We start from the raw sequence: 20152 nt of genomic DNA, 5'->3' as shown, positions 1-20152 counted from the left end.
AGTATACATTAGATTAAACTTGCTAATCAAACCAGTATCCAACGTCTGACTTTTAACCAACTTGGGAAAACCTCTCAGTAATTGGTCAGAAAAAGTAAAGGTTAAGGTTCATAATGTTCGTAACATCCAATAAAATAACGAATTTTCAGGAAGTGACCGCCTACTTTTTCGCACTCTTGCCCAATCAGATTGTAGACGTACAAGGGCAATGTTGACATGTGCACAGAGTCCTGGCTGAAGTGATGTCTTCTAGTGTTGGGCTTTTCTCTGTCCTAAATTGAATGTTGGACGAGGTGAAATGTGCGATACAACATAATCTAATGAAGCTACTATTAGGTATATTTAATTCTTAGCTGTCGGGAAAGCGAGGGCTGGAAAAATGAGGACATGCACGACAGTATGGGGTATGCGCAGTGCCAGGATATTACTTTCTGGATCAACTGTACCGCAATATGGTAAGACATTTGGTACTATTTTGGGAATATAAAATAACTTTTGCAAATATCAGTGAGCAAACCAGTCATACTAACGTTTAATGATTGTACTTTAGATCTTTGTAGGCTACATCTAAGCAGAACGTCTGCCTACTCAACATCAAATCAACAGGCAACCAAGTATTCCATGCTTCGGCACCTCACGTCCAAAATCAAAGCAACTGGACCTATTTCAGTGGCCGAATACATGAGAGAGGTTCTAACCAACCCAGTCTCGGTATGCTACAGTCTTCCCTTGATGTTTCTGTACAGATAAGTAAGGCATTTCTTCGAATAGTAGAACCCTTCATAATCCCTTCTGGGTTTTTTTTTTTTTGCTTCAGGGATATTACGTGAAGAATGATATGTTGGGTGCCGAAGGAGACTTCATCACCTCGCCTGAAATCAGTCAGATTTTTGGGGAGGTAAGGCCCCTTTGATTTTTGCCTTTTTTTTCCTTCTTTTTGAAACTGCAAGTTTTATGTTGGTGTCTCGACTACACTCATAATCACAATGTTGTCTTTCCCAGTTGCTGGGTGTTTGGTGCATCAGTGAGTGGATGGCTGCTGGGAAACCTCAAACGCTCCAGCTGGTTGAACTTGGCCCTGGCAGGGGTTCCCTGGCCAGTGACATTCTCAGAGTAAGTTTGGAGGACGCTCTCCGCCACTTGTGTCCAGGGGCGGTTTTCAAAAATCTGAGGCCCTGGGCAAAGAACAATTTTGAGGCCCCCTTTAAATTATTAATTTATAATCGATGGTGTTTAAATGCAGGCAGTGGCGTAACAACGGAAACATGGGCCCAAAAGCAAGATTATCTAGGTGGGCCCCATTGAGCTGCGGCCAAGGGCCCCGAAAGCTTAAATTGCCACCGCATGAAAAATCGATGCATAGATGTCGATTGATGACATGGCCCCTGACTGGACGGGGCCCCGGGCAATTGCCCCACCTTGCCCAATGATAGAACCGCCCCTGGTTGTGTCTTATCACTGTCTTATCAATTTGGTTCAAATGAGATGTTTATGTTTGCCTCCACCATGCTGCGGATTTCTACCCAGTCAATGAATGATTTTATGTTCAAACATGTCGGTAGTTATTAACTTCATTTTTTTTAAAAAACACTGGGCAACCCCTATTGTTATTGTGACACAGTACTACAGCACACATTGCACACAACGAAACTGCATCATGTTTATGTCGCACCCCGGCAAGAGGGCAGCCAAACTTGAATCGCAAGGCAGTAGTGTGGCAGGATGGTACCATGCAGCTCAGGATCAGGGTACCTCAGTTATGGAGGACGATGGGGGAGAATACTGGTTATAATCACTTCCCCACAAACCTGACGGGTCGGGAATTGACCCTGATGCTCTAAACTTTTACCCATGACCCATTAGGCATATTGAAGGGAGAGGTGACTTCCGCGCCTTTGTCTTTCTTATCAGGTTTCGCTCTGTGCGTAATTCCAAGGTGATTCAGGAGAGAGAATAAGGAGTCGCACACAGGAGCTGAATGCAAATCGGTGAAACTGTATTAAAAGCCGAAAATAATAGTCATGGGTGAGCGGTTAGGGCGTCAGACTTGCATCCCAGAGGTTGCCGATTCGACTCCCGACCCGCCAGGTTGGTGGGGGGAGTAATCAACCAGTGCTCTCCCCCATCCTCCTCCATGACTGAGGTACCCTGAGCATGGTACCGTCCCACCACACTGCTCCCCATGGGGCGCCACTGAGGGCTGCCCCCTTGCACGGGTGAGGCATAAATGCAATTTCGTTGTGTGCAGTGTGCAGTGTTCACTTGTGTGCTGTGGAGTGCTGTGTCACAATGACAATGGGAGTTGGAGTTTCCCAATGGGCTTTCTTCTTTCTTTCTTTCTTTCTAATGAAAACCAATAGGGGATACTGATGATGGGCTAGATTCCCGAAACGTTTGTTTCCCACTTTGTCTTTGGTTTTCTTTATTTTCAGCCTTTAATACAGTTTCACTGGTTTGCATTCAGCTCCTGTGTGTGACTCCTCCTCTCTCCATTAGGTATATTTACATGAAAATAGTCTGTTTAACTGTAATATAAATTGTAAATGTAGTGCATGTCAGTGCAGTAAATTGTACTGCAGATCATGTCCAGAAGAGGTCGCTGGTTGTCTTGTGTTTTAATGGAAATTCGCTGTTCTCTAGATCAGTAGGTCAGCCGAGTGCCCTATGTTTACCTCCAAACTAAAACCACTGTCCTGCTGTTATCCGTAATGCTTTATTCTTAAAGTGACACTGTGCAGGAAATGGTCAAAAAAGCTACTGCAAGTATGCTGCTCATTGGAACTGGGTTGGCTATCACCAAATTTGATATTTACATGAAAGTTTACTAAGTAATAAACAAATATTTTCTAGTATGGTCCAAGTAGAGTCATTTTTGCAGCTAAAAATGGCTATTTTGGAAATTCAAAATGGCGGACCATGGAGAAGATCCCCCTTTTCATGCATGAAAAGTGCAATTTTTCCAGTCATAATGAATACTTAGAATTTGATGGTGGTGGTAAGTATTTATGAAAAAGGTAACATTAGTGAATGGACAGCATGAATTCTGGAAATAAAAAACTAAAAATCTCACACAGTGTCCCTTTAAGGTTGTAACCTGAACAACTCATTCGTGACACTTGAACTCTAAGCTTTTCGATTAGTGGTGTAGCACGAGACCTTGAATTGTAGGTAATATCTATCCATCCATCCATCCATCCATCATATCTATCCATGCTCTGCAGGTATTCAGTCAGTTGAAAAGCGTGATGTCTGGGGCTGCGGTGTCTGTGCACCTGGTGGAGGTGAGTCCCAAACTGAGCCAGGTACAGGCAGAGTGCCTGACGGGGGACCAGAGTCAGGTGACAGCTAGTGAGGATGAGCCTGCCTACCGCAGTGGCGTCACCAGCCACGGCCTGCCTGTCTCATGGTACCGCACCATCACGGACGTGCCTAAAGGTGAGCTGTAAGGGGAACTGACTTTCCTTGTCGGCAGTGTAGTTAGGCGTCTGAAGCCGAATTGGTGTCCTCCTTGCACCCTCAGTTATGGCTGAAGTGAGCTTGGGCAAGGTGTTTAAGCCCACATTGCTCCAAAGGTGGTACCTTGCACCTAAATGACTTGTAATAATGCAGTAAGTTTATCAGGATAATCTTCTTGATCAGCTTACTGCAATGTATATGATGGAGCTATGGAAATAATAAGAAGACACTTTCTGATATTGGAACTTTCACACAATGGGTGAAAACATATAAATTCAATGGGTTGTTGGATATGTTCATATATAATATGATTAGTAGTTATTACTGAGGTTTAGCATGAGGAAGAAATTGAATTTTGTTTCGTTGTGTCAATGGCCTCCTTTACATGCTGTTTTTAATTCCAAATTGATCATTCAGACTAAAATAATTTTGTCAAGTTGACATTGCACTGTCATTTAATTCCGAATTGTGAAGTGTTTACGTGAAGTTTTCAAAGTGGAATTAAGTTTTATTCTGAATTCAATTGAATTAATTCCGAATTAAATGTCCCATGTAACCAAGGCCAATGTTTTACAATGTTCCACTAGGATTCAGCATATTCCTCGCTCATGAGTTCTTTGATGCCTTGCCCATTCATAAATTCCAGGTGAGCAAAACGTTTAGCTGTATGATTGTATGATGCAATACATGTGTTTTTTCACTTACATTCATAAAACAGTTTTTTTGTTGTTGTGTCTTTGCCAATAGAGAACAGAGAAGGGTTGGAGGGAGGTGATGGTGGATATCGATCCGGAGGCAGTAGACAAACTACGCTTCGTCCTTCTGCCTTCTCCCACGCTGGCTTCAGCCGCTCTCATCCAGGTGAGAACCAACAATTTGGTAATGAGGATGTTGTCCCACTAAAAGAAGTCAGTTCACAAAATAGTCCCATTCAGAGCGTTCAGACGGCTCTTCCAGTTGAGTTTGGTTTTGATTTTTTGGGTGTGGTAGAGTCATTCGAATTCAGGGTGCTAAATCAAGTGGATCAAAACCTCCAGAAAAAATGAGGGCTACGGTTTGCTAGAACTGTCGATTATGAACTATCTGGACTGCTATAGGAATGACAATTGATGAGGGAAACATCAATGGTATCAATATTGGTTCATCTGCCAGTGTGACGGCCAGTCGCAAAGTAGATTCTCTGCTTCGTAATTACAACTTCACAACTTTGGGCAGGTGACATGATCAACTTGTGGGGTGAAAGCACTCTGCCAGAGCCAGATAACCCATCAATGCTCACAAGTTGGGCTTATGATTCCACACAGGACAAACCACAGTGTTTAACATCACAGAGAAATGACACTTGGTGTGATTTCATGAAGCTTTGTGATCAGGCTACACAGGCTATATGCCGCTTTCAAATGAACAGACTGAAACCGATGTCTGTCAAAGGTGTGGTATTTTGCCCCATTTCAACATACAATAATATACACAAGTAACCAAAATGATCATTCTTTCACACTGCATTTATTTGATGGCTTCAGATTTCAGTTCAGAGGCTCATTGTCTTGAGGGCATTTGGTGTCGTTACTGAAGAAAAGCTCTTTCGCAGGACTTGGCACTAACATCCATTCATCAATCTATCCTTCCATCTGCCTGTCCCACGCTGTTGCCATCCTTCCACCGTTTCAGTGCAGCTGTGTTCAGAGTCAGAAGCGTGAGAGAGAGAGAGAGAGAGAGAGAGAGATCCCTCCCTCCAACCCCCTCTCAATCAGACTCTTCACCACATCTGGCTTTTATTAGCCGTGTTTATACGGCATATACATTACAAACCTGTTTTATCTGGACTGTGCGGAGGAGCCAAGGGGAACTTTGAGTAGTCTGCCAAGGCCTTACATCATGAGCCCTAAGCACGGGTGCAGTAGGGACAGCGCTTGTTTTTTTTAAGTCCCCCCCCATCCCTCTGTGATGCTGGAGCCAACCCATGAGTGTCACATTACCCACATCACTCATATTGACTTTTTTTTTTTTCCTTACTTTTTTTTCTCTCTTTTCTGAATGGAAGTTGTGTGTAATTGTGTTTAATTATGTGGATTTCAGAAGTGAATGGCTGGTTGGATGAATGAATGGATAGATGGATTAACAGATGGGTGTGGATTGATGGATGGGGAGGTAATATGGTTGAGCCCTGAGGATGTGGCGACGATTTATATTATTTTTCGGTGTTTTTTTACTTATTTATTGGGGGACCAAGCAAGGCAGTTGGAAAGGCACTGCAAATCTTCTTCTTCTTCTTCTTCTTCTTCTTCTTCTTCTTCTTCTTCTTCTTCTTCTTCTTCTTCTTCTTCTTCTTCTTCTTCTTCTTCTTCTTCTTCTTCTTCTTCTTCTTCTTCTTCTTCTTCTTCTTCTTCTTCTTCTTCTTCTTCTTCTTCTTCTTCTTCTTCTTCTTCTTCTTCTTCTTCTTCTTCCAAGTTAACAAGTTAATTATGCTTTTAATCACATTTTATCTCATTAACAAATGCATATCCTCCACACTTAGGAAGGAGATGATCACATCAGAGCTCATACGTGCATCTTAAGGAGTTAAATTGTAAGCAACAGAACTGCTTTTTGTAACTTGCAATGCAATTATTAAGAGTAAATCCAATTGAAATCCTTTGGATAACATGATCTAAATAAATGAACGACAATCTGTATGTTCCATGTATTTTCTTTAATTTTGTAACCAAACATTTTCTCCTAGTTGTTGTCTGTTTAACTGTGCCCAGAGTGACAAGGCCTGTCATTGGTTTATTGAGCTTCAGTTGGCCCTCTGTCAACCCTCATTGGTCATGTGGTTTCTTCCCAGGCCAATGAAAAGAGGCAGCATGTTGAGGTCTGCCCTGACGGAGGGATTGTGGTGCAGCACTTGGCCAGCCGGATCGCAGAGCAAGGCGGCGCAGCGCTGATAGCTGACTATGGTCACGACGGGACAAAGACGGATACGTTCAGGGTAAGAACCTAGCTGTGATTTACTGTCTATTAGTTGTCCTCAGCAGGCGTGTGTGGTTGCCAGTGACTGATGGTAATTGTCAACGCCCAATGTAAACAAACTTTTCCTTTTCATACATTTCAAGCAAGGCCCTCCTGTCATTAGCTGTCTTAGCCAGCAAGTGTGGTTGCCCGTGATTGATATATATTGTGGAGGCCCTAATGTAAACACACGTCTCCTCGCCACCATATTCATATTTTATCACCAAATTTGTAAACGTCAGATGTATCTACTTTTGATATCTAGCCATCGGCTATCGAGGCTGTGTAAAGATTCTTGCATGGTTCTGTTTATAAAGCAAACAAAGGTCTGGTATAACCATATTCCTTTTTATTAATTCCACGTCTTCCTGTCGCCAAAGGCAAATAACAGTCAGTGCGTTTTCAATTGCAAGATATAAATTGTATGCTCTGTGATTCAGCTTTTTGTTGTTTAGGGCTAACCACTATAGGCGTCAATTGACATTGAAACGCGCCGTACACACACACACACACACACACACACATTCCTGAGTGACAGCGAAATGAAACACACACACACACACACACACACACACACACAGTGAAGAGCACAGAAGTATACAGTGTGCTACTATATAATATGTGGTCATCAACTGAAATTAGATGTTTATGTTACATGTCTGTTTGTTTGTTTGTTTCAACATAAAGGGCTTTCGAGGCCACAAGCTCCATGATGTCCTGGCCGACCCTGGTGCTGCAGACCTCACGGCCGACGTGGACTTCAGCTACCTGAGGCAGGTGGCAGGAGATGCGGTGGCCTGCAAGGGCCCCGTCTCCCAAAGAGTTTTTCTCAAGAACATGGGCATCGACACAAGGCTGCAGGTGAGGTCAATCAACCTGTCCATGTATGGGATCATTTAATTACATGCTATGCATTTATGTTGTGATGCTCATTACATTAGAATGGAACCCTCAATTTCAGAACAGACAGACCGACACTGAACAAGAGAAGTACTAAAACAAACAAAAAAGAAACATTATTACAAAAAATATAGCCCATAGGATCTGGAATTCAGAAATGCTTGAAGTCATAAGACTTATTTAAAACTGAAAAGAGTGATTATAGGCTCTTTCCCACGAGCCTACAGCTAGACACAGCGCGATTCAGCCACAACTTTTTGCTTTTCGATTGAGCACGACACTGCTCAATCGAAAAGGAAAAAGTGGCAGCCGAGTCGCGCTGTGTCGAGCTGTATGCCTACCAGAAAACCTGCAGTGGAAAAGAGCCTTATTAGGGGCCAAGCAGCGAAGCTGGCGAAGGCCCCTATAGAGTTAGTAGGTTTTCTTCATTAGGGGCCAAGCAGCGAAGCTGGCGAAGGCCCCTACTGTTTTAGCTGGTGTTCTTATTATTATTATGTCACCTCTTTCCTCTCCTTAGCAAGTCTATGGCAGCCCATAGAACCGTAGGTAGGAAAATGCTGTAAATTGGCACACACATTCGGGGGAGACTCAGCATCACCCACAGCGATTTATAGGTCCCAAGCCCCAACACTCTAGCGCCACCAGCAGGTCAAAGTTGCAGGTACATTTCTGCTTGTAACTTTTGAACCGCTTGGCCAATTTTCATAAACTTGGTATCACTGGAATCCTTGGGCCAAGACAAATCCAACGCACCCTATGACGTCATTTTCCGCCAGGATAGTTTTTCCGCCATTTTGAATTTTGTGAAATTCAATAAAAATGCTACTACTCCCACAATTTTCGACCAATTCACCCGAAACTCGGTATATAGTATCTCGGGACTGAGCTACACATGGGGTCTCAAGGAATATTGGATATCTTTTATCGTTTAGCTGTGACAGCCAATCAAAATTGTCGTAAAAGTGGCAAAACAGGAAGTGAGGTCATATCTCAGCAACCGTTTGTCAAACTAGGCTGGGTTTTTGTACACACATAGTAGTCCATCCCAGGACCTACCACAACAAAAATCATATCCCCAGCTCAAACTCTGTAGCGCCACCAGCAGGTCAAAATTTTAGCTACATTTTTGCCTGTAGCTTTTGAACTGTACTCCCAATTTTCAAAATATTGGTACACAGGTCATCCTCACACCATGTTGCACCCAGGTATGGATTTTCGTAACGATTGAAAAAACTATCAGCTCACAGCAGCCATTCAAAATTGTGGAAAGAATGGAGGGATTTTTTCTCATCTCTCTGTCTCCTCTGCTCCCCTTGCGCACGTACACTGACACCATTCTCGGCAGGGGGTCAAGCCCCACTGCCCCAGCCCCTGCACCCCACCCCCCACCCCCTCCTCACACACACACAGACAGACAGAGGGAGAGGGAGAGGGAGAGGGAGGGGGGAGAGGGAGAGGGAGAGGTAGAGGGAGAGGGAGAGGGAAGAAGGGAGGAAGGGAGGGAGAGGGAGGGGGGAGAGGAAAGAATTTTGAACACCTCTTGTTGTTTGCCGGTGACAGCCAATCAAAATTGTCATAAAGGTGGCAAAACAGGAAGTGAGGTCATATCTCAGCAACCGTTAGTCAATTTCTGTTAGGATTTTTTGCACACATTCTAGTCCATCCCATGACCTCCCACAAAAAAATCCAGACCCCAAGCTCTCTAGCGCCACCAACAGGTAACAGGAAGTGAGCTCATATCTCGACAGCTCTTCAACGGATTCAAACTAAACTTGGTTTACGTGATCACACTCTCGTCCAAGGAATGCACACCAACATTGGCGAGATTTGGACCAAAGGGGGCGCTGCAGTTCCTTCTGTTGCCGTGGCGGCTCTGGCAAGTTTACTGCTTGGCCCCGCATTGCTGCTTGCAGCTATATTTAGGGCCCGAGCACCGGAGGGTGCGAGGCCCTATTGTTCTTGCAATGTTTTTTATTATTTTTATTAGGGCCCGAGCACCGGAGGGTGCGAGGCCCTATTGTTCTTGCAATGTTTTTTATTATTTTTATTATTATTTGTCTCCTCCGCGCCTGTCGGGCCATTTTCGAGGTGGTTGCCATGCTCAAATTTGAACGACACTTGGCACGGGTGTTGGATATGGGTGACAGACGGACTTCAAGAAAGCTCAGACCCCAAATCGACCCAGAGGCTCAGTAGCGCCCCCTTAAGTCATGGGCCTATGGGGCGGGACCGGCAAAAAGTTGAAGCTACGGACTCCAAATTTTTTTTGCTTGTATAACGCACTAAGACAAGCAAAAAAGTCTTTGAGATGCCATGGCCACACCCAACAGGAAGTGAGGTAATTGGACTTAAAGTTGAACTTTTGGCAACTTTTGACATACGACAAAATTGTCATACCATGAACTTTGATGTACTCCTCCTGAACAGTACACTTGTTTGGTTTCGTTTCAATTCCTAAATGATCTTAAGACATCGCAGATGATATATTGCGAAGGAATTTTTAATATGTTGTAAGAAAACAAGATGGCGGCTTGCTGAAGTCTGATGAAAAAATCAAAGAAAATGTGCTTTTACTGTGCCCTTTCTGAGGGGTTGCCAAGCATATTTTTCAACATTGCTTAGCACAGGTGTTTGGTAAGGCAGCACGTACCTCTCCAAATAAGCCCCACCCCTAATTCAAAACATGGGCTCTGTAGCGCCCCCCTAAGTCCTGGGCCTATGGGCCTGGACCGGCATAAAGTTGAAGCTACGGACTCCAAATTTTTTTTGGGTGTGTATCTCACTAAGTGATGCAAAAAAGTCTACAGAAGGCCATGGCCACACCCAACAGGAAGTGAGGTAATTGGACTTGAAGTTGAACTTTTGACATATGCCCAAATTGTCATACCATGTACTTTGAAGTACTCCTCCTGAACCGCACACTTGTTTGGTTTTGTTCCAATTTGCAATTGATCTTAAGACATTGGAGATGACATTTTGTGAAGGAATTTTCAATATATTTTAAGAAAACAAGATGGCGGCTTGATGAATTCTGGTGGAAAAATCACAGAAAATGTGCCCTTTCTGAGGGGGTTGCCATGCATATCTTTCAAAGTTACTTCGCACAGGTGTTTGGTAGGGCAGCACGTACCTCTCCAAACAAGCCCCGCCCCTAACTCGGTACATGGGCTCTCTAGCGCCCCCTTAAGTCATGGGCCTGCGGGGCGGGTTCAGCATAAAGTTCAATCTACGGACTTCAAATTTTTATGGATGTGTATCTGACTAAAACGAACAAAAAATGTCATTCAGTGACATGGCCACGCCCAACAGGAAGTGAGATAATTGGACCTCTTATTGAAACAGGAAGTTGGCCACCATTTTAGTTTGCAGTGTTTTTAAAACAGTGCAAGTGCACGTGTTCATACATATAATGAATATAAACCTTTTTCTATATGCCTACTATGGCAACCCGATATGGCGCCACCATGTGGTAGGCAAATGAACTGCAGTAAAAGTGGAGTTCTTCAATATCTTTATCTCGTGAACCGAACGTCGTAGAGACTCCGTTTTTGTTTTGGGCAGGATGTGATGGGGCAATATGCCCCGCCTTGAGCCGCAGGTGCGAGGGCCCGTCATCGCCGCTTGCGGCTTTAATTATTATTATTATTTGTCTCCTCCGCGCACGTCGGGCCATTTTCGAGGTGGTTGCCATGCGTGAATTTGAACGAAACTTGGCACAGGTGTTGGATTAGGTGTCAAGATGGACTCCAATAAAGCTCAGACCCCAAATCGGCCCAGGGGCTCTGTAGCGCCCCCCTGAAAATTGGCCTATGGGCCGGGACCGGCAAAAAGTTGAAGCTACGGACTCCAATTTTTTTGTGCTTGTATAACTCATTAAGACAAGCAAAAAAGTCTTTGAGATGCCATGGCCACACCCAACAGGAAGTGAGGTAATTGGACTTAAAGTTGAACTTTTGTCAACTTTTGACATACGACAAAATTGTCATACCATGAACTTTGATGTACTCCTCCTGAACGGTACACTTGTTTGGTTTCGTTTCAATTAGTAAATGATCTTAAGACATCGCAGATGATATATTGCGAAGGAATTTTTAATATGTTGTAAGAAAACAAGATGGCGGCTTGCTGAAGTCTGATGAAAAAATCACAGAAAATGTGCTTTTACTGTGCCCTTTCTGAGGGGTTGCCAAGCATATTTTTCAACATTGCTTAGCACAGGTGTTTGGTAAGGCAGCACGTACCTCTCCAAATAAGCCCCACCCCTAATTCAAAACATGGGCTCTGTAGCGCCCCCCTAAGTCCTGGGCCTATGGGCCTGGACCGGCATAAAGTTGAAGCTAAGGACTCCAAGTTTTTTTTGGGTGTGTATCTCACTAAGAGATGCAAAAAAGTCTACAGAAGGCCATGGCCACACCCAACAGGAAGTGAGGTAATTGGACTTGAAGTTGAACTTTTGACATATGCCCAAATTGTCATACCATGTACTTTGAAGTACTCCTCCTGAACCATACACTTGTTTGGTTTTGTTCCAATTTGCAAATGATCTTAAGACATTGGAGATGATATTTTGTGAAGGACTTTTCAATATATTTTAAGAAAACAAGATGGCGGCTTGATGAATTCTGGTGAAAAAATCACAGAAAATGTGCCCTTTCTGAGGGGGTTGCCATGCATATCTTTCAAAGTTACTTCGCACAGCTGTTTGGTAGGGTAGCACGTACCTCTCCAAACAAGCCCCGCCCCTAACTCGGTACATGGGCTCTGTAGCGCCCCCTTAAGTCATGGGCCTATGGGGCGGGTTCAGCATTAAGTTCAAGCTACGGGCTTCAAAATTTTTATGGATGTGTATCTGACTAAAACGAACAAAAAATGTCACACAGTGACATGGCCACGCCCAACAGGAAGTGAGATAATTGGACCTCTTATTGAAACAGGAAGTTGGCCACTATTTTAGTTTGCAGTGTTTTTAAAACAGTGCAAATGCATGTGTTCATGAATATAATGACTATAAACCTTTTTCTATATGCCTACTATGGCAACCTGATATAGCGCCACCATATGGTAGGTAAATGAACTGCAGTAAAAGTGGATTTCTTAAATATCTTTATCTCGTGAACCGAACGTCGTAGAGACTCCATTTTTGTTTTGGGCAGGATATGACGGGATTTGGGGCGATATGCCTTGAACCGTAGGTGCGAGGGCCCGTCATCGCCGCTCGCGGCTTTAATTATTATTATTATTATATAGTCACCATTCTTCTCCGACTGTAAGTCTATGGCAGCCCATAGAACCGTAGGTAGGAAAATGCTGTAAATTGGCACACACATTAGGGACAGTCTCAGCATTACCCACAGCGATTTATAGGTCCCCAGTCCCAACGCTCTAGCGCCACCAGCAGGTCAAAGTTGCAGGTACATTTCTGCTTGTAACTTTTGAACCGCTTGGCCAATTTTCATAAACTTGGTATCACTGGAATCCTTGGGCCAAGACAAATCCAACGCACCCTATGACGTCATTTTCCGCCAGGATAGTTTTTCCGCCATTTTGAATTTTGTGAAATTCAATAAAAATGCTACTACTCCCACAATTTTCGACCAATTCACCCGAAACTCGGTATATAGTATCTTGGGACTGAGCTACCCATGGGGTCTCAAGGAATATTGGATATCTTTTATCGTTTAGCCGTGACAGCCAATCAAAATTGTCGTAAAAGTGGCAAAACAGGAAGTGAGGTCATATCTCCGCAACCGTTTGTCAAACTAGGCTGGGTTTTTGTACACACATAGTAGTCCATCCCAGGACCTACCACAACAAAAATCATATCCCCAGCTCAAACTCTGTAGCGCCACCAGCAGGTCAAAATTTTAGCTACATTTTTGCCTGTAGCTTTTGAACTGTACTCCCAATTTTCAAAATATTGGTACACAGGTCATCCTCACACCATGTTGCACCCAGGTATGGATTTTCGTAACGATTGAAAAAACTATCAGCTCACAGCAGCCATTCAAAATTGTGGAAAGAATGGAGGGATTTTTTCTCATCTCTCTGTCTCCTCTGCTCCCCTTGCGCACGTTCACTGACACCATTCTCGGCAGGGGGTCAAGCCCCACTGCCCCAGCCCCTGCACCCCACCCCCCACCCCCTCCTCACACACACACAGACAGACAGAGGGAGAGGGAGAGGGAGAGGGAGAGGGAGAGGGAGAGAGAGGGAAGAAGGGAGGGGGGAGAGGGAGAGGGAGAGGGAGAGGTAGAGGGAGAGGGAGAGGGACAGAGAGGGAAGAAGGGAGGGAGGGAGGGAGAGGGAGGGGGGAGAGGAAAGAATTTTGAACACCTCTTGTTGTTTGCCGGTGACAGCCAATCAAAATTGTCATAAAGGTGGCAAAACAGGAAGTGAGGTCATATCTCAGCAACCGTTAGTCAATTTCTGTTAGGATTTTTTGCACACATTCTAGTCCATCCCATGACCTCCCACAAAAAAATCCAGACCCCAAGCTCTCTAGCGCCACCAACAGGTAACAGGAAGTGAGCTCATATCTCGACAGCTCTTCAACGGATTCAAACTAAACTTGGTTTACGTGATCACACTCTCGTCCAAGGAATGCACACCAACATTGGCGAGATTTGGACCAAAGGGGGCGCTGCAGTTCCTTCTGTTGCCGTGGCGGCTCTGGCAAGTTTACTGCTTGGCCCCGCATTGCTGCTTGCAGCTATATTTTCTTTTTGTTACTTTAAAGAGAAATAATCACCCTCCAATTGAGTACATCTACAACATCAACAGAGGAATTGATTAATACATTTTAGACTGAAAATATGTGAAACTGCTGTCCTGTTCTATTCCCTGATGTTCTGCCATAATTTGGTTCTCTTCAGGTTCTTCTGAGGAGCTGCGTAGACCCGTCGACCCGGTCGCAGCTCATTCAGGGCTACGACATGCTGGTGAACCCCCAGCGGATGGGCGAGAGGTTCCAGTTCTTCACCCTGCTCAACCACCAGCGGCTGGCTACCCCCGAGCACGGAGAGGGCATGAAGAAGAGGAAGGGGCCTGCACCTCTGCCCGTGGCTGGCTTCACTGAGCTTGGTCTCAAGTCAGGAGATGATGAAGCTCCTGGCCGTACTCATTAACTTTGTGGACAGTTGCAATGGCATATGTTGAGGTGATTTGTCTGCGGAAATTCAGTGGATTCAGTGCACACCATTATGTTTCCATAGTCAAAAGTGCATGTATGTTTACATGTACATAGCCAGTGTTGCTAGAGAGACATGTAAAAAAATATATCAGGAATCTCTACAAAATGTTGTTGCTAATAGGTATTCATCTATCATCCGTTCACAATGAGTGCTGAGCTATCAGCCGTAACACATGCTGTTAGTGCTGATAAATGATAAAGCACACTTGGAACCCTGTCAACGTGAGCCTAAGAAGCTCGGTAAATAGCAAAAACACTAAGTTGGAATGTGAACTAACCACAGAAGCTAAACAACAGTCATTTATCTCATCAGGACCAGACTGATCAGGACAGGAGCGCAAGAAGAGTGTGTCTTTTTTTGTCTCCCTGTTCTCTTCTCCGACTACTCTCGTCCGCTCCCTCCCCCAACTTTTCAACAAGCAGCAGAAACCATTAATATGCCACGTGGTGTCTTTCCACATCTGGAAGTGATGTGGAGTGGAGTGAGCGGGGCAGTTCGACCACTTGCTGCACTGCACTGCACTGCACTGCCCTGCACTGGTTCACTGATGCTGATGTCTTCCTTACAGCAGTAGGAAGTAGGTGCTTTGTTCCCCCTGCTGCTTCGGTAGCAATTAAAAGATAAGATTACTGCCGGCCCGATACGCATCACCACTGTAATCAGCTAGAGTGGACGGACGAGAGCTCAGATTTTTTTGGTGCGTTTTTTTTTTAAAACACAAAAAAACTAGTACGGGCAAATGCGCTACGGAAAAGGCACTGCAGGTGTGCTGGCTTTGTGAACGGGTTGTTTTTGTAACCGCTCCAGGTATCGTCTCTATACACAATAAACCAAAGCAGAGATTTCTGTTGTACAAATATTTTGACTGGCTTTTTTACTGGTTTGACTGGCATATGAAGTAGGCCTAAACTGAAAACTAAAAACCTTTGAGGTTGTTCAGACTGCCGAACACTTAAACATGATCAGCAGGATCTATAGCCAGAAGTGATTGGTATCCTCAGCTTGGTCCTTGAACCATGAGATTGCCCTGAGTTCCCTTCCCTGGTTAAAGGTGCACTGTGTAAGATTGTGGCCAGAATCGGTATTGCAACTGCTTCTTATTGAAATTGTGCTGCCTATTGCCAATTTTAATCTTTTCAGTAATAAACTAGTATTTACTAGTATGACCAAAGTACAGTAAGTTTTGCAGCTAAAAACGTCTATTTCTGGAAATTCAAAAAGGTAACATTTGTGAATGGGCAGCATGGATCCTGGAAATGAACTACTAACATATTACAGGGTACACCTTTAACCCCTTAAGACACGGCTTTATACATTTGTTGTTACCAGTATGGTAATGACCAAGTCGTAGTGCATTACTAAAGGGCCTATGTCGTGTCATAGTATTGTAGTGCTATGGTCGTTACATTTACAGAGTGCCACTGGAGGTACGGCGTGCATTAAGGGGCTACGTGTAGTAGTCAACAGAATCAATAATGGTGCCACATCAATGCAGTTTTCATTTGCATTTCATTTTTTGTGGGCATTGTCCTTCTTCAGGGGTGTTTCAAATATTTAATTTAGCTAGCTAAGCTATAGGAGAAGACACAATGTGGAGCAGGCAACTCTACCGAAGTGCTCTGGGAGAGAAAGTGTTGCTAGCTGTTGCCATCGCTGCTGTGATTTGTCCTTTTGGGGCTTTTAAATGGGAGTTCATGAAATGTGCCATGCAGCAGCTGGAGCTGAGGCCTCCATATGTAGCCCATTATCCTCAATCTCTCTCTCTCCCTCTCTCTGTACCACAAAACCAGCGCTGCTCATTTACCATGAGGCCCCCGAGGCAACCTGACCAGCTTTGATGCTGCCCTCCCAACCCCAAACCTCCAAACTCCAAACCCTCATGAAGGTGAAATGTATGTCAAGTAGTTGGTTGGGTTCACCCATGGCTTTATTCTCTGAGGGAGAGAGAGCGGGCTCAGGCTGTGTTGAATGTCACCATTCTCTTTTCTTCTTGGTGCTTGGTAAAAGCATGTTTTATAAAACAGGATCTGGATGCAGTAGAGACCTGTGTTTTTTAAATGTTTAAATCAGCCTGACTGAGAAGCTCTGCTGTGCGTGCTATGGTTGCGTTTTGGTTTCTGTTGGCTGAAGGGTTCTAGCTCATTAAGATCACTCGAGTGAAAATGAATTGACCGGAACAAATATGTGCCAGAGCTTTTCACTTTCCTGAACCTCAGATGTCTTCTTCTGTCTGCACAAGACTGATAAAAAAATCCACTAATGTAAAGAATACCAAAGAACCATGGGCAGATATTTAGAGGCAGTTTTTATTTAAGATATGTGAGTAGTAAAACATATAAAACATTGACGTCGGCCAATCCAGTGGCAGAAACGAGCTTCATATGATTCTCAGGAAGTTTTCTCACCCATAGATGTGTGTGCTTTAGACATATACTGTATATATAAATATGGCATCCTTCACAAGGTAGCTGTTGCCAGTCGCACTGACAGAATCCACCCAAGTTATAAAAATCACAGTTCAAGATACAAAGGAGAAAAAAATGTCATAGCATGGTCATTATCACCATCCCAAATGGAAAATGAGTTGTACGGCCCTCTCCCAAATTCAAGATGGAGGCATTTTCAGGGGTGTGTGGGTGTTAACTGGAGAGTCCTTCATTAGTAAATATGATCTGGAAAATGTCAAAGAACTGATGTTACACAGTATTTACTGAATGCATGGTTATGGCTCTACTGTAACTAAGTGGACAAACAGGGTCTTGCAGATGGTAAGACATAACATCTGTAGTATTATACCAAAACCACAGTTAAAGTAACTAATTAGTTATAGTCATAGTTCAATTTGGAGCTTATTTTGAAGGATGCGAACAAGTCTAGGGGTAGATGGATCTGTTTCAAATGCATCAATGAGGGTAGCCCAGAAATGCACACACACACAAAAATATAACAACAAACATACATACGTATCTTCACATATATGCTACACTGTCAAAAGAAAAAAAAGGTGTGTGAACACAACAATGCTTCATACCAGCTCAACGTGGACCTGACCGAGTGTGCAATCACACCCATACGTGCTACTTAAGGCATACTGAGTTCCTGCAAGCTCCCCAATCCAGCGGACTGCCTAGCGACCAATGTAAGCTGGTAGAGAATTGAGACGTGGGTGCACGACAGGGAAATGAAATTAAAATAAGAGTGCACTTTTATTGAGGACGTCTCGTAGTCTTTGTTATCTAACCAGCACAGGAATAAGAACACACTGTCTTGGCAGTAGCATCTCAGCATTGACAGTTCCTTCATGTCTGTGTGCTCTGACCTCTGCGTAAAGAAAAGCCTACTGGGAACACATTGAGGGATATAGCCTTGGATGGGTTCTTCGTGGGCTCCTAGTGTACAAAAACCTGGTGACCTTCAGTCAGGGCTTACACAATGAGCATGACCTGGACATTGCACGTTCAATGGAAAAAAAAAAAAAACCTAACACACAACCATGTCCACATAACTCATCAACCAATCAGATTTAGAAAAAATAATTAAAATAATAATAAAAAAACATTTGGTCTTAATGGAGGGGGGGGTCTAAATGAATAAAACTGTATGATGTCGGCCTACCAGTCAGAGATTTATCCAAACATCCACTTGAGTGTCTACTTCGGCCTTTTTCACGTGGAATGAAACTTAAACACAAGTGATTGTCAACTGACACGCTAAAAGCATCTTAGACCTGTACCAAAAGCGATCAAGTCTACTTCATACGCCTTTCAACCCCTATTACACACGCAACACTTCGGAAAATGCTTGTATCCAGCCTTCACCTCCAGGGAACTAATGTGATGTCCCTCTGTGCTTCAGGAGCTGTGACCTAACTGCAGGCTGGTTGTCTACATTACAACAGCTGCTCTTCAGAATCGTGCACATTTGTTTTCTCAGGAGCTTGCTGGTAGTCATAGATGTAACACCGCACAGATTGGGGCTAGCCACTAATGCATTTTAGGACCGGTAGCTGGGTTTTGTGTGTGTGTGTGTGTGTGTGTGTGTGTGTGTGTGTGTGTGTGTGTGTGTGTGTGTGTGTGTGTGTGTGTGTGTGTGTGTGTGTGTGTGTGTGTGTGTGTGCGTGTGCGTGTGTGTGTGTCTTTACAACTACTAAAACTGCATCATATAGCTTAGCCTGGGTACACAAAAACAGGCTGATGGGCTTGTGGCACTATTTTAACATTTCTTCATCATGATAACTAGTTCCACCAGTACACAGACATATTGGTTGTTCGTATAAAATGCAAATCACTCAGCGTTTGAAAAGCAAAACACGAAAGTCTCAGCGAGACTTGGATTTACCCAGCAGAAATCTGAAAGAAATTACATTTTAAAGGCAACTGGGTCAAATGGTTCATTTACAACACAAAAGGATTTAGGACCACAATGCTTTCCATACAGGATGTAAAATATCTAAGACTTTGCACAGTATACGTTTATGTGTTCCAGTTTAAAAGCCTCACATAAAAAACATTGCATATAAATGTTTCTTTCCAAAATACTTTGAAGCAAAAAGCTAAAATCACTTGTAGATTTGGTGAACATCTTAAAAACACAAATATGAGGAGTTTAGAAAAATACGCTGGATAGAAGCTAAACATCTCAAGGATCCATCTTCTATTGGATTTGGTCCAGACTGTGAGCCCTTCACTGGTTTTGAATGGCAGTGCAAATGTTTATTACATCTAATGGAAGCTTTCCCAAACACGCAAAAGTTCATCTTTCAGGCTCAAGAGACTTATGTTATGGCTAGCTGCAGAGACAGAAAAAAGAAAAGGGGAGAGAGAGAGAGAGAGAGAGAGAGAGAGAGAGAGAGAGAGAGAGAGAGAGAGAGAGAGAGAGAGAGAGAGAGAGAGAGAGAGAGAGAGAGAAAGAGAGACAGAGGGAGACAGAGAGACAGAGACTTGTCTATTCAATCTCTGGAGTGTCTTTGAGGAGAAGAAAGTTACAACCTGAAAAATCCCACATAGCGACTGCTTTGTGTCCGTCAACTTCTCACCTCAGGGCACTACCACACACTCAGAGGGCACCAACGTCCTGCAAGTGACTTGCTTTTTTGGACATGAGTGCAAGACCCCTCACATCCGTTTTCCCCAAGATTCTGGGTTCCGACCCACCGCTGGACCTCTCTTGCCAGTGGTCTGAGGAAAAAAATGAACCCCCTTCACAACTGATTCATGAGGAAATGAGCTGTAGTTCATCCTCCCAGCAGCTAGGGGTCTTCCTCCATGTCGTCCAGGTTGGGTGACATGATGAAGTGCTTGGGGTAGGGTAGGCTCCTCTCGTCAGCGTACTCTTCCCAGCGAGCGTCGTCACTCTCGTGGGTGATGTATCGCTCTCCTCGGCGCGTCTCGAACTCCCGCAGGTCAAGCCATGTCTGGTAATCCTATTGAAAGACATTGATGCGGAGAGATTAACATTGGAAGCTTTAAAAAAATGACATTCATGAATATTCCAGGGGACACTCCAAGAAAATATCTAAATAACAAGCCTACAATAATATGAATTAGAAAGCTTTTTTTCCAGATGTTCTTCAAGAGGAAATTTAGCTTGAAACTAAAAGACTCTCTCTTGGAACG

General features: G+C 43.9%; 2 protein-coding genes across 6 annotated transcripts in view; one reads left to right on the top strand and one right to left on the bottom strand.

Annotated features, from left to right (window-relative positions):
• The first annotated feature begins 200 nt into the window (after positions 1–200).
• On the top strand, positions 201–15246 carry ndufaf7 (NADH:ubiquinone oxidoreductase complex assembly factor 7). The gene is made up of 10 exons (XM_063223156.1): positions 201–455; positions 551–711; positions 818–898; positions 1003–1113; positions 3222–3435; positions 4044–4102; positions 4204–4317; positions 6284–6427; positions 7135–7308; positions 14220–15246. The coding sequence occupies exons 1-10, from the start codon at positions 380–382 to the stop codon at positions 14469–14471; spliced, it is 1386 nt and encodes a 461-aa protein (XP_063079226.1). The 5' UTR covers positions 201–379; the 3' UTR covers positions 14472–15246.
• Positions 15247–16825: 1579 nt separating this feature from the next.
• The window catches only part of LOC134469109 (serine/threonine-protein kinase D3-like), a 77694-nt gene continuing 74367 nt past the window's right edge, over positions 16826–20152 (bottom strand). For all 5 annotated transcript variants that reach the window (XM_063223150.1, XM_063223154.1, XM_063223151.1 and 2 more), the window contains one exon: positions 16826–19959. In XM_063223150.1, the coding sequence (XP_063079220.1) occupies positions 19786–19959 (174 nt within the window). In that variant the 3' untranslated portion in view covers positions 16826–19785. The remainder of the gene's footprint in view (positions 19960–20152) is intronic.

This window comes from Engraulis encrasicolus, chromosome 18 (assembly GCF_034702125.1).
Source record: "Engraulis encrasicolus isolate BLACKSEA-1 chromosome 18, IST_EnEncr_1.0, whole genome shotgun sequence".
NCBI lineage: Eukaryota > Metazoa > Chordata > Actinopteri > Clupeiformes > Engraulidae > Engraulis > Engraulis encrasicolus.
This window is presented reverse-complemented; position numbering and strand designations above follow the sequence as displayed.

Coding starts and splice junctions, on each gene's coding strand:
- ndufaf7 (XM_063223156.1), top strand. CDS start 380: ATGAGGACATGCACGACAGTATGGGGTATGCGCAGTGCCAGGATATTA. Junction 712..817: donor TTCTAACCAACCCAGTCTCG/GTATGCTACAGT, acceptor TTTTTGCTTCAG/GGATATTACGTGAAGAATGA. Junction 899..1,002: donor TCAGTCAGATTTTTGGGGAG/GTAAGGCCCCTT, acceptor TGTCTTTCCCAG/TTGCTGGGTGTTTGGTGCAT.